General features: G+C 28.9%; 1 protein-coding gene across 1 annotated transcript; it reads right to left on the bottom strand.

Moving 5' to 3' along the window:
- Nucleotides 1-10443: 10443 nt before the first annotated feature.
- On the bottom strand, nucleotides 10444-12213 carry LOC111904293 (F-box protein At1g49990). Its single transcript, XM_023900063.3, has one exon. The coding sequence runs from the start codon at nucleotides 12067-12069 to the stop codon at nucleotides 10579-10581; it is 1491 nt and encodes a 496-aa protein (XP_023755831.1). The 5' UTR covers nucleotides 12070-12213; the 3' UTR covers nucleotides 10444-10578.
- Between the last annotated feature and the right edge of the window lie 2796 nt (nucleotides 12214-15009).

Raw genomic sequence — 15009 nt, 5'->3', positions numbered from 1 at the left:
TCTTATCACTATACATTACCTAGAGGTATCTATGTGCAGACTGGAGGGTCTTGTGTGTATGTGTATGTTTGAGATTTATGTGCATTGTGTTATATGTATGCTATGTGTTATATAGACCGGACTAGAGGGTCCAACGACTCATGAGGCCAGAGGGTCCTCGATCAGACCGGACCGGAGGGTCCAATGAGCTACAGGACTGGAGGGTCCCACTGAGACACATTGACTAGAGGGTCATACCGAGTTATAGCCTCGAGTGGCTCCAATGAGCTAGACCGGACCGGAGGGTCCAACGAGCTACGGGACTGGCGGGTCCCACTGAGACACATTGACTAGAAGGTCATACCGAGTTATAGCCTCGAGTGGCTGATGTGCTGTATGTGGTATTTTTGGGAACTCACTAAGCATTTATGCTTACCGTGTTATGTGATATGTGTTTCAGGTACCAGCGAGGATTGCTGGAAGGCGTTGGCATGATCTGTACATACTGATAGAGTATTACGTATTATGTATTTGAGATTCCGGGATATGTTTTACTGAGATAACATTTGACACATTTGATTTTGAGATTACTTTGTGAGATATGTTATCTTTAAAAATGAAAATTTGTTTTGAAAATTTACGTCGTTATATAATAAAGAGAAAATCATGTAGTACATTAGTCAAGATCAATTTCAAGATAAGTAACAACATACTTACGTTTAATTTGTCAAAAAAAAATTATGTATATAAACTTACAAACACACTTATTACGTAAGTCCTTGTATTGAACTTCTATTTTAAGGAACATACTTCAAAATCAACATTTAATGAAACTTGTTAAAAGTTTGAGTTATTCACTAAAATAACCATATTTGGGTATCAAATATACTTAATTGTCCAAAAAAATTATCTTTTCACAAAATGTCGATATACCTAGCGCATTTAAATCGTCGGTTCTCGATTACACCCACAACCTTCTCCAAAATTCATCTTCACGGGGATGGAAAAACCCTTCGCTATGAAGATGAATATGAGATCTAGGGTTTTCATATTCTCCAAAACATGGAAGGATGATGTTAGACACGGAAGAAAGAAAAATCATCAACAAATCTTATCTGACCCCCACCGCCAAGAGAATACATAGTTTCGATTTGATGTTCTTGTGGATATGTATTCGAAGTCTCATTCACTAAAACCCCTATGATTGACATCATAATTATTCTAATACCATATTTATTTTTCTTCTTTCCTGTTTTCCTTCATAATAAAAGTCTCCATTTTGAGTAAATTAAAAATAATATTCATTTCCATTTAAAAAGAAAACTAAAATCCTAGATCTTAATCTAAATCTTGTATGCATAAAAAGAAACCTAATTTGTGTCTTCATCTTGTCCATTATGACATTTTTTCTTACTTGAAAACCAAAAATACTAGATCTTCATCAAAACCATATATATATATATATATATATATATATATATATATATATATATATATATATATATATATATATATATATTCATACTTAGCAAATTCACAACCTAAATTTGGGAGCTTTACAAAAAAAATGTGCTTTTGGGTTAGAAAAAACAACATCATCGACATTTTTTTCACGTACATGATACCCAAATATGATAATTTTAGTGAATAACTCTAAAATTTTATAATCAAATAAGTATCAATGCATTGAATGATATTTTTTCTGAAAAGAAACTTGTGGGAGATTCAGGCTGCAAATTCAATTACTACAATAACAAGAATCACTTGGCCAGAGATTGCATGTTGAAAAAGCATGCCGAGAAACATGAAAATATTAAGGATGATGCTTACTACTCTATGGAGCTCAAGAAGATGAAAGTGAAGATGAAGAATCTATCACTCATGGAAAGAGGCCAAGAGGATGATGAAGGGAATGATAAAGATGTGTCATCCTACTCATGGAGCCATGTATGCAAGACGTGAAGAAGACAATGATAAAGATAAGGAGAATGTCGAAGATGATGATGAATATGAAGGACGATGCTTCTTGGTTGCAACATCACGGTCTTCGATAACGGAGAAGGTGTGCACTCTTCTAATCTCTTTTAATATTCCTTTTAACTCATATAATTATGTATTATCTGATATTAATGATAATTTTGCTTACTTGAATAATCTTTTGATTTCTTTGAACAGTGATGCAGAAAAGACAAGAACATAACTTTATGATGTTAAAAATAAAGTGAAAGAAAAAAACACTAGAATAGAAAATTTACCCACCAAACTGTCAAATGTTAGTATTGATTTTTTTCTTCAACATAAAAGTCTGCATTTTGAATAAGTCAAAAATAATATTCATTTCCATTTCAAAAGAAAACTAAAATCTTAGATCTTAATCTAAATCCCCATGTGCATAAAAGAAACCTACCTTGTGTATTCATCTTATCCATTATGATATTTTTTTTTTCTTACTTGAAAATAAAAAATACAAGATCCTCATCAAAACCATATATATATATATATATATATATATATATATATATATATATATATATATATATATATATATATATATATATATATATACTTAGAAAATTCACAATCTAAATTGGGGAACTTTACAATAAAAAAAAATTTTGTCTTAGAAAAAACATCATCAATCTTTTTTTACGGAGATTATACCTAAAGATGATCATTTTAGTGAATAACTCTAAAACTTTATAATCAAATAAGTATCGATCACCAATAAGGGCATCTTCAATGATAGTTTTTATGTAGTTTTTTTTCTATTTGAAAAAAAATTTAAACAAATTTTTACCAACTGCGACCTAATTATTTGTATATTTCACTCCAACCATTTAAAGTTTTCAAAATTTTTATTACAACAATGTTTTATAATATTTTATTTTACCCTTCATTCATATTAAACTACTATATATTATTTTGTGTATGTAATTTATTTTATTTAACATACAAAATAAAAAATGACTATTACTTATGGATAAATATATCATTGAAATGCATTAGTTGATATAAGCTTAAAAATGATTAATAAAAACAAAGGTTAATGTAACCAATCAATACAAATGAGGTTAAAATAGTTAAATTTTCAAAAAAAAATTATGAAAATAGGTTTATGATCGGAGATCATATGTTTTTGTTGAATAAATATTCATGAAAATGTCATCTGACAAAAATAAAAAAAAAAAATTTAATAAGTTAACAATTACAAATGCTATAAATCAATCTCGATTTTAGGTAACCGTATCCTTAATTCGGTTATAAATTAACAACTTAAACATTTAAACCTCGACTTTGAAAATACATATCCTAAAATAGATATTAAGCTACAAATATGTTGCTTGTACAAGCAACTTGCCCCCTTTTAAACTACACAACCCACAAACACACACCTAACAATTCTACCATATAAACAAAATTACATAATATAATTTTAATGATTTGACTAACTTACACTTCACATATTTCTCTAGTTTACGTTACTTTTAAATTCAAGGTTTATATTGTGAAAAGAGCCACTCTACCTTCTACGAAGGCATGCCCATGCATCTAATTCCCCTAACCCTTTTATCATATAATCGTGGGATATGTTGATGTTGATGTGTAATTTTCATATAAATTAACTAGTGATCCTCTAAGACCATGATGAACAACATGCACCTTTTTTCACATACTTTCTAAATAATACATATCTACTACAAGTTTTATGTTAATGAATCTAACAACACAATACCTACATTATAAAGAACCACAAAGAGCAGTTTCCTCCTATTTCATTCTCAAAGTTAAACCAAATCAAAGAAGTAATAAAGAGAAAATCATGTAATACATTACTGACGATCAATGTCTAGAGAAGTAAGAAAATACTTACGTTTAATTTGTCAACAAACAAGAATTGTGTATACAAAGACACTTATTAAGTAGGTCCTTTTATTGAACTTCAATTTTAAGGAGCATACTTAAAAATCAACATTTAATGACACGTGTTAAAAGTTTGAGTTATTCACTAAAATAACCATATTTGGGTATCAAATATACTAACTTGTCGAATTTTTTTTATTTATTATTTTATTATTTTTATTATTTTTTTATCTTTTCTCACAAAATGCTTGTATACCTTGCACATTTAGATCGCCAATTCCCGATTAGACCGACAACCATCTCTAAAATTCATTTTCATGGGGATAGAACAACCCGTCGCGACGAAGATCAAGATGAGATCTAGAGTTTTGATATTCTCCAACGTGGAAGGATGATGTCAGGCACGAAGGAAAGAAAAATCATCAACAAACAAATCTTATCTAACCCCGCTATGAAAAAAATACATAGTTCCAATTGATGTTCTTGTGGATATGTATTAGAAGTCTCCTTCACTAAGACCCCATTTTTGGCAACATAATTATTCCAAACCCATATTTCCTTTTCTTTTTTCTTTTTTTATTCATCGTAAAAATCTCAATTTTGAATAAGTCAAAAATAGCATCCATTTCCATTAAGAAAGGAAACTAAAATCCTACATCTAAATCTAAATTTGCATATGCATAAAAAGAAACGTACTTTTCCGTCTTCATTTTGTCCATTATGAAATTTTTTTCATATTTCAAAATCGAAAATACTAAATCTTCATCATAACCCTATATATATTTTTCATACTTAGCAAAATTCACAACCGAAATTTTGGAGCTTAACAATAAAAAATGTCCTTTGTGTTAGAAAAAAACATTATTGACCTTTTCACGGACATAATACCCATATACGATCGAATAACTCTAAAACTTTATAATCAAATAAATATCGATCACTAATAAGAGCATCTTCAATGATAGTTTTTAACAAAGGTTTTCTATTTGAAAAAGAATTTAAAAGGATTTTTCCAACAGAGACATAAATTATTTGTACAGTTCACTCCAACCACTTGGAATTTTCAAAATTATTGTTGTAACAGTGTTTTATAATATTTTATAATTTTATCCTTCAATCATATTAAACTATTATATATTTATTGATATTTTGCTTATGTAATTTATTTTATTTAACATACAATATAAAAAAATGACTATTACTTATAGATAAATATATCATTAAAAAGCATTAGTGGATATATATGCTTAAAAATGATAAATTAAACACTAATGTTAATGCAAAATTTTCATTCATTTGAGGTTAAAGTAGTTAAATTTTCAAAAATACCTTGTAAAAATAAGTTTATGAGCAGAGAAGATAGGTTTTTTTTTTTTTTTGAATAAATACTAATGAAAATTTCATCCGACAAAAATTAAAAAAAAAAAAAAAAAAAAAAAAAAAAAAACTTTTTAATAAGTTAACCATTAGAAATGCTATAAGTCAATCTCGATTTTTGATAACCATATCCTTAATTCAGACTAATAACATAAACATTTAAAACTCGAATTTGAAAATACATCCCCTAAAATAGATATTAAGCAACAAATATGTTGTTCTTACGTGCAATTTATCCCCTTTAAACTATACGACCCACAACCAAACACCTAAAAATTCTAAGTTTCCAACATATAAACAAAATCACTTAATATAGATTTAATGATTTCACTAAATTACTATTCACATATTTGCTCTAGTTTACGTTCCGCTTATATTCAATGTTTATACTATCAAAAAAGCCACTCTTTCTACAAAAGCATGTTCATGCATCTAACTCCCTTACATTTATGTTGTAGGATCGTGGGATATATTGATGTTGATGTGTAATTTTCATATTAATTAACCGGTGACCCTCTAAGACCATGAAAAACAACATGCACTTTTTTTCACGCACTTTGTAAATCGCACACTTCTACAAAAAGTTTTATGTTAATGAATTTAACAACACAATACCTATATTCTAAAGAACCACAAAGAGCACTTTCCCATATTTCATTCTCATAATTAAACCAAATCAAAGAAGTAATAAAAAGAAAATCATGTAATACATTAGTCACGATCAATTTCAAGAGAAGTAACAACATACTTACATTTAATTTGTCAACTAAAAAGATTTATGTATACATACTTACAATGACACTTATTACGTAAGTCCTTTTATTTAACTTCTAATTTAAGGAACATACTTCAAAATCAACATTTAATGAAACGTATTAAAAGTTTGAGTTTACGCTAAAATAACCATATTTGCATATCAAATATACTCACTTGTCCAAAAAAAAATTCACAAAATGTCGATATACCTAGCACATTTGAATAGTCAATTCTCAGATTACACCCACAACCATTGCCCAAATTCATCTTCACGGGGATGGAAAAACTCGTCGCTATTAAGATGAATATGAGATCCAGGGTTTTCATATTCTCCAAAACATGGAAGGATGATATCGGACACGAAGGATAGAAAAATAATCAACAAATCTTATCTGACCCCCACTACCAACAGAATACATAGTTTCGTTTGATGTTCTTGTGGCTATGTACTTGAAGTCTCGTTCACTAAAACCTCCATGTCTGGCATCATAATTATTCTAGAACCATATTTCCTATTATTTTTTCCTTTTTTTCTTCATCGTAAAAGTCTTCATTTTGAGTATGTCAAAAATATTAAAATAATATCCATTTCCATTTAAAAAGAAAGCTAAAATCCAAGATCTTAATCTAAATCTACATATGCATAAAAAGAAACCTACTTTGTGTCTTCATCTTTTCCATTATGACATTTTTTTCTTACTTGAAAAACAAAAATACTAGATCTTCATCAAAACCCTATACATATTTTTTTCATACTTAGCAAATTCACAACCTAAATTTAGGAGTTTTACTATAAAAAAAAAATATGTTTTTGGGTTAGAAAAAACATCATCGACCTTTTTTTCACGGACATGATACCAACATATGATCATTTTAGTGAGTAACTCTAAAACTTTATAATCAAATAAATATCAATCACCAATAACAACATCTTCAATGATAGTTTTTTTCTAAAGTTTTTTTTTGTTTTAAAAGCATTTAAAATGATTTTACCAACGATGACATAAATTATTTGTACAATTCACTTGAACTATTTAGAATTTTCAAAATTATTATTGTAACAATGTTTTATAATATTTTATTTTACCCTTCAATCATATTAAACTATTATATATTTATTAATATTTTGCCTATGAGATTTATTTTATTAATATATCATTCGACAAAAATAAAAAACTTTTTAATAAGTTAACCATTAGAAATGTTATAAGTCAATTTTCGATTTTAGGTAACCATATCCTTAATTCGGTTATCGACTAACAACATTAGCACTTAAACCTCTTATTTTGAAAACACATCCCCTAAAATAGACACCCAACAATTTTACCGTATAAGTAAAATCACTTCGTATAGGCTTATCATTCTTCTACAAAGCTCAATTACACAAACAAGACTCCATTGAAGATACGAAGAAAAAAGACTAACTAAGGCATAAAACATCTCACAAAAAGAACTAGGTTTATTCATTATTAAAACACCTCAAATTCTAGGTTTAACAGTCAAACTATAACTTAACAAAATTTCAAAACATACACATCACATATTAGGACAAGAGGTGTATATAGTCAAGATGGGATTTGTTCATTTTATGTGTTGAGAGCTAGACATCTAACGCGCGTGGCGCGTTACCCAAAGTTAAACACCAAATGAAATTTATTGTGATCCAAATCTCATGTTCAACAAGATGTATGTAGTAAATGGATAACTGATAAACTTATCTCATACATCAATTGTAGCTTTGAGCTTTTGAGAATCACATGTTGATGAATGTCATTTTCGTCTTGAGTTATTAGCGGCGGTGAAATGTTGCTATACCTTCACCGTTGTTTATATCAATTATGATGAATCTTGTAAAAGTGAGAGATTGAAAGATCTATATATGCAAGATTCATTATAGACTGATATTTGCTAATCATATATGAGCCTATAAGGCCATACCATATAGAAAATTATCACTTATTGATTATTTATTAGAATTTGATTACTAATAAATATTATCAACACTTATCTTTAATTGGAAAATTATTATTTATGGAAATAATATTTTTCAAGAGAGAAAACAACTAATAAATCATAAAGTATGATTTTATATGTTTTGTACATCTCTTTGGACCTTTTTAATTCCATTTATATAGATATAGGTTACATAATTATAAGATGCAAATGCTAGTAAATAAGAAGGAATAAAAGACAAAATCTCTTTTATTTTTACAAGCCAAAGTCGTGGCTTGTCCAAGGCATGGTGAGGTTGCTTGTGAAGCAACCTCTTACACCACCATGCTTCTTATTTACACCATTCTTTCATTTATTAAAAGGTATGGTCCTTCTTACATGCATGTATGCATATAAAGAGAAGAATAGCAAGACTTTTGAGCTAGTTTTTCTAAGTTTTTTTCTTCTCCTTTTCTCTACGAAAATCATGAGCTTTAGAGATCTTTCTCTCTCCATCTCTTGCAACTTGTTTGTTTCTAGGGTGTTTATAAAGTTGCTTCTCCTTAAGACTAATTTAGTATTAGTTCTTAATGGCTTAAGAAATGTTTCATACAAGTGAAGCCTAGCATCTTAGAAGTGATTTATCTTTGCTTGGTGGATACATATAGATAGCCTCTATTTTGAGTCTTTTGCTTCACTTCATCAACTTTCAATCTCCCATGAGAATTATAGACTTCAAAGATTGTAATCTTTTCCTCTTTATTGTTGATTTAATTTTTCCATGATTGCAAAATGACCATTGGTAGGTATAAAATGATTTTATTATTATTCAAGTTTTATTGCATTTATAATCGTTTTAGCGTTTTTTTGTGAAAACGATTTTGAATAAAACCCAACAAAAGCGCATGCACCCTTTTTACGCTCTTTGTAGATCACATGCTTCTAAAGCATGATTTATGTTAAAGAATCCAACAAATCAATACCTAAATTAGAAAGAATCACAAAGAGCACCTATTTCATTTTCATAATTAAACCACATCAAAGAAGTAATAAGAGAAAATGATGTCATTATCAATATCAAGAGAAGTAACAAAATCGTTACCTTTAATCTGTTAACAAACAAGAATTGTTTATACAAAGACACACTTAATACATAAGTCCTTTTATTAAACTTCTATTTTAAGTATATGCTTCAAAATCAACGTTTAATGAAACATGTAAAAATTTTGAGTTATTCACCAAAATAATCATATTTAGATGTCAAATACACTAATTTGTCCAACTTTTTATCTTTTATCACAAAATTCCCATACACCTAGCGCGTTTAGATCGCCAATTCACGACTACACCCACAATCGCTGCCAAAATTCTTCTTCATAGGCATGGGAAAATCCCTCGCTTCGTGGTTGAAGTCTCCTTTGCAAAAACACACAATGTTTGGCATTATAACTAATCTAAACCCAAATTTTGTTTTCTTCTTCCTTGTTTCCTTCATCCCATTTTTTATCTTAAAATTCTTTGAGTAAGTCAAAAATATTTTTCATTTCCATTTTGAGAAGAAAATAAAAATCTCATATTTTACTCTTCTCTCCATATGCATAAAAAAAACCTACTTCTCTATCTTAATATCATCCATTATGACATTTTTTTTCTTACTTGAAAATTAGAATACTAGATCTTCATCAAAACCTTAGATTTTTTTTTCAAACTCCTAAATTCGCAACCTAAATTTAGGAGAGTTTTACAATAAAAAATGTGTTTTTATGTCAGATAAAGCTACATCACGAACCTTTTTTCATGGATATGAATTTATGATCATATTAACCGTAAAACTTTTATGATCATATTAACCGTAAAACTTTATAATAAGATAAGTATCAATCACCAATAAAAACATAATAGTTTTTTTTTCAATTTGAAAAAAAAAAACGTTTAAAAATGTTTTTATCATTAGATATAAGACAGATTATTTGTAGAGGTCACTGCAATCATTTAGAGTTTTCTAAGCGGTTGTTGTAAGAGTGTTTATAATATTTTATTTTACCCTTTAATCATATTAAACTATTCTATATTTTACTAATATTTTGCCTATTTAATTTATTTTATTAAACATACAAAATAGAGAATAACTTCTTATTTATGGATAAATATATCATTGAAATGCTCTCTCTCTCTCTCTCTCTCTCTCTCTCTCTCTCTATATATATATATATATATATATATATATATATATATATATATATATATATATATATATATATATATATAGATAAAATAAATTAAAAAAGAAGGTTAATGTTTCATAAAATTAAGGCTAAAATAGTTAAAATATTAATGAAAATGTGACAAAACTAAACGGTTTTTTAATAAATTAACCATTAGAAATGTCCTAAGTCAATCTCGATTGTAGACACCTATCAATTCTATGATATAAACAAAATGGCTTCATATAGGCTTCTCATTCTTCTGCGACCCTCAATTACACAAACAATATTGCATCATAGATATGGAGAAAAAGACCAACAAAGGCATTATACATCCCCCCCAAAAAAAACTAGTTTTATTCATTATTAAAACACCTTAACTTTTAAAGACTCAAACTATAACATATCAAAAGTTGCAAAAACACAAACAAACAACACATATCACTACAAACTTCCCCATATCTAAATTCTAAAAACGAGTATAGATTCTATACGAACGCTTGCGATGTCCACCTTTCCCCTTCGCAGCCTTCTTCGGAACACGCGGAATCGGAACTCGAGTTGGCCACCTCGGAATCACAAATGGCACCACCACTCGCCATGAAAGATCTTCAACAACACCAATAGGTTTACAAGCCACATCTAACCTTTTATTCTCGATATCATAGGATACAACACAATTAAGCTCCTCACACCTCAGGTAAACAATATTCAGATCGAAAGGGTTGAACGATAATGGAAGAAAATTAGCAGTCATTAACCAGGAGGTTAACTCAGGATCAGAAGATGAAAGATCACTCCGAGTCACTTTAAACTCAGAACACCATTCTCCTTTCTCATAATCTTTCAAATCCCACATGCTAAAACAGTAAAACGAAGAAGGTTCAGGTGACACCTCGAAAAATCGAAGCTTACCTTGCGTTTCATCACATAATCGATAAATCCCTTCATATTCGTACTCACTGTCGATGTCTCTTTCATCTGGGAATGGAATAACGCGACAAGATTTTTGATTTCGGTAAGGATCAAAAGCAACCATGCCATGAATGTCGACAAACCAATGAAGGATGCCCTTATAGGTGATAGGACCTCCACCTCGTTTCAGAAGGGCGATTGGTTTACTACAGGGTAGCTTATAATCGGCCCATTTTCCAGTATCAGATGAAAAAGTTTCTAGATTGAGATAGTTTGAGGGTGAACTGAGTAGTTCTACTCTGACAACGGTGAAGCTTACGAGAACATTGTCTTCGTTTACTTTACTAACAAATCCCTCGCCGAAGAAAATTGGGTGGCGATTTGTGGATCTGTCTTTCGGTCGAGGTAAAGTAACCGACTGTCTGGTTACCGGATCGCAAACATAGTAAACCAGAGGTCCCAATAAACAACAGAGAACCAAGCCATTGCTGACACCCAAGACTTTGAATTGATCAGATTGTTGTTGTTCTTCGATAGTAGAGAGAAAAAGGACCGAGAATTTTGAGGAATTGTAATTCTCGGGACGGAATCGATCAAGAACGTCTGTGAATTTCGACACATAAATGTACCTGTACAAAATTCTGAAAGGTATGGATGATGACGATGCGCTGAGCATACGCGAGCAATAGAAACGGGAAAATGAAGGCTGAGAAATTAGGTCTAGCCAGTGTTTGCAAACACATTTGAACCTAAAAAGTGATTTCAGGGGCAATCTTGCGAGGATTTCGAGAAGGAGAGACTCAGTGAGGTTTTGAATATTGTATGAGAAGGTATGAGCAAGGAGAACAAGCCCTAGAACTGATGATTCGGAAAGAGGGTTTACTTGTGTTGAATCGATTGGTGTGATTACCTGAGATTGAGATTGAGAGTGTTTTCTCTTTCTTGAATAGGTGATGATCTGACGAGGGTGGCTCGGAAATGACTTCTGATCACCATCATCGTCGATGTGATTGTCGATTTGATTGATTGAATTGTTGGGTTCCATTAGCGGTGGTTTGAGGTTGAAAATGGAAAGAGCGCCACCAAGGCTAGTTCTTGGTGAAAGTTCATACACTAAAATTAGGTTGCCACAATTACAGACACAAGAACGCCCTTTTAAAGGGCTCTCGATGCTATAAGAATGTAGTTGGCTTTTAATGCTTTGACTACTTTAAAAGAAATATGTTCAGAAATATTGACTAAAAAACAATACATAAATGAAAGTTGATGAACAAATAACCAATTATTTAAAATATTAAAAAAGTTGATGAACCGATAACAAATTATTTATAGCATTCTAAAAATAGTACTATGTAGTAAATATTAGTTGTAGGTTTTCTTTTTTCTTTTTGTTTTTTGTTTTTTGTTTTTTTGTTTTTTTGTTAAGGGATGTTTGGATAGAAAAAAAAAGGTGCTTATTGCTTATTTCCACAATAAGCTAATTTAAATATTTGGATAAAATCCAGCTTATTAGGCTAAATAAGTTAATTTTAATAAGCATCTCTCCCCATGTTTATTGTTTATTGCTTATTCCCACTACAAATAAGCTATAAGCAATAAGCCAAAAATCTAATCCAAACACCCCCTAAATCTATGGTTGTAAGAATGTAACATCCGGTTTCAGATATGAATTTGATGTTTAAATCTTGTGTAATCTTGGTGGCCACGACGTGGTGGGGAAGATCACCACGACGTGACAACAAATTTTGTGTCGTGATCTATTTTAGTGGTCACGACCTGGTCATGTATTGGCCACGACGTGGCGACGCCTTAGGCTCGAACCTAATTTTGCGGGCTTAATGTTATACTTTAGACTAGAAAGACTTTTGTCTTTTAGCTAAAAAGATAGATTTTATATCTTATAGAACTTAAAGAGAACTTTGTGGTTAAGGTAACCTTTTGGCAAGCTTAGGGATTTCATTTGAGCAACTTCTTGACATTTGCAATTCTTCTATTTCGGATCTTGATGGTTGGTTTCTTGTAAACTTAGGAGTTGAAAGATCTACTATGCTCAAAAGACGTATTAAAGTGATATTGTTAATTAAAATATGGTCTTAAGAGTCACACAAACAACTTGATATAATTGATTATTTATTAGAATTTGATTTTAATAAATATTCAATAAACTCTTATAATTAATTGGAAATTATTTATTTTATGGAAATATTAATTTTCAATGGCAAATAACATAATATATAATATGGTATGATTTATTAGGTCATGTACACCATTTTGGACTAGAAAGACTTTTGTCTTTTAGCTAAAAAGATAGGTTTTATATCTTATAGTAAAACGTAAAGAGAATTTTATACCTTTTGTCCTCTTGCTTGGCCTCAAAACTATAGGTACGCAAGGACAAGAAACAAGTTCTCTTTTGTATTACTTTACTAGTCGAATCTTCGCGCGTTGTACGTAAATATAATTATTTAATTAAAATGCTAACATTTAACAAATTGTGATTTAATATTTATACATGTAAAACCAATGTCAATAAAAAAACAAACTCTATAGTTAACATATTAGTTTTATTAATTTTAATAAGTTTATATCATTAGTTATTTCTACGATTAATTCATGATTTTATAGACCGTTTTATGTTGTGTAAATTATATATCAAACATATATTGATTTTTATGTATAAACAAAACAAAGTTGTATGAAAAAAAATACTACAACTTTTGATGATTTTATAGAACGTTTTAAGTCGTGGAATTATATATAAAACGTATTATGATTTGTTTATATAAAACAAATAACAAATAATATGAAAACCACTATAGCATTTAATAAAATAAAAACACTACAACAGTATAACATTTACATCAAACAAAACTTATTAAACACTTATAAATTAGTCAAAATGAATATTTAGAAATCAAAATACATTTGATCTATAGAAACAATGTTATAAAAAAAATTGTGTTGAAATAACCATTGATACGACAAAAAAAAATTTCAACCCTTTTATTTTGAATCACAAATCTTTTGAAACATATGGTTTTCTAATCAAAACTTACTTATATACTCTAATATAGCTACAATGTGAAATGACATTGCATATTAATAACCATCAGTTTAAAAAACTTTTTGAATGTAGTGAAAAATATATAGGCAAATTACATTAAATTTGAAATCGTAATTACATTTAAATAAGAAAAACTATTGAGTTGTAGTGTGAGATTTAAACTCTTGATTTGTGCCCAATCATACATACTTATAAAGCTAGCATTTTTTCTTGAATCTCATGCATTTGAAACCCCCATTCTTTTTCCCTTTCACCACATTCATTTGAAACTCTCATGACTTTTCAATTTCTTTATAATAATAATTATAATTTGGTAATTAGGTTAAATAAATATCAAATCTAAAGTGTATTCATATATAAACTAAATTTCAATATTAAAATAATATATTTAATTCTACTTATAAAATTATGTTTTTTAACTTTTAACATCTTATACTTAATTTATTAGTTTTAATATATTGTTGGATGTAAACCATTATCATTTTAAAGGTACAACTTTTGAACAATTTGTATAAAATACTTAAATTATTAATTAAAATATAACATTATAGACTCAACTTAAATATAAATTTTATTTAACTTAAACAACCCAAAGATTATTTTATAAATAGTTAAAAGTGATAAATTGTAGTGTCTTTCTAATAATGATTTTAAGTTGGTTAATAAGGTAAACAAATATCAAACGTAAAGTGCAATCATAAATAGACTAAAATTCAGTTTTAAAATAATATTTTTGCTTCTATTTATAAAGTTATGTCTTTAAATTTTAACATATTATACTTAATTTATTAGATTTAAAATGTTGTTACACTTAACCATTATCAGTTTAAAACTACAAATTTTAAACAGTTTGGACAAAATACTTAAATTGTTAATTTAAATATAACATTACAGTGTGGAGTTAAATATAAATTTCAGTTC

This window comes from Lactuca sativa, chromosome 3 (assembly GCF_002870075.4).
Source record: "Lactuca sativa cultivar Salinas chromosome 3, Lsat_Salinas_v11, whole genome shotgun sequence".
Lineage (NCBI taxonomy): Eukaryota > Viridiplantae > Streptophyta > Magnoliopsida > Asterales > Asteraceae > Lactuca > Lactuca sativa.
The sequence above is the reverse complement of the archived record's forward strand: the minus strand, read 5'-3'. Positions and strand labels throughout refer to the sequence as shown.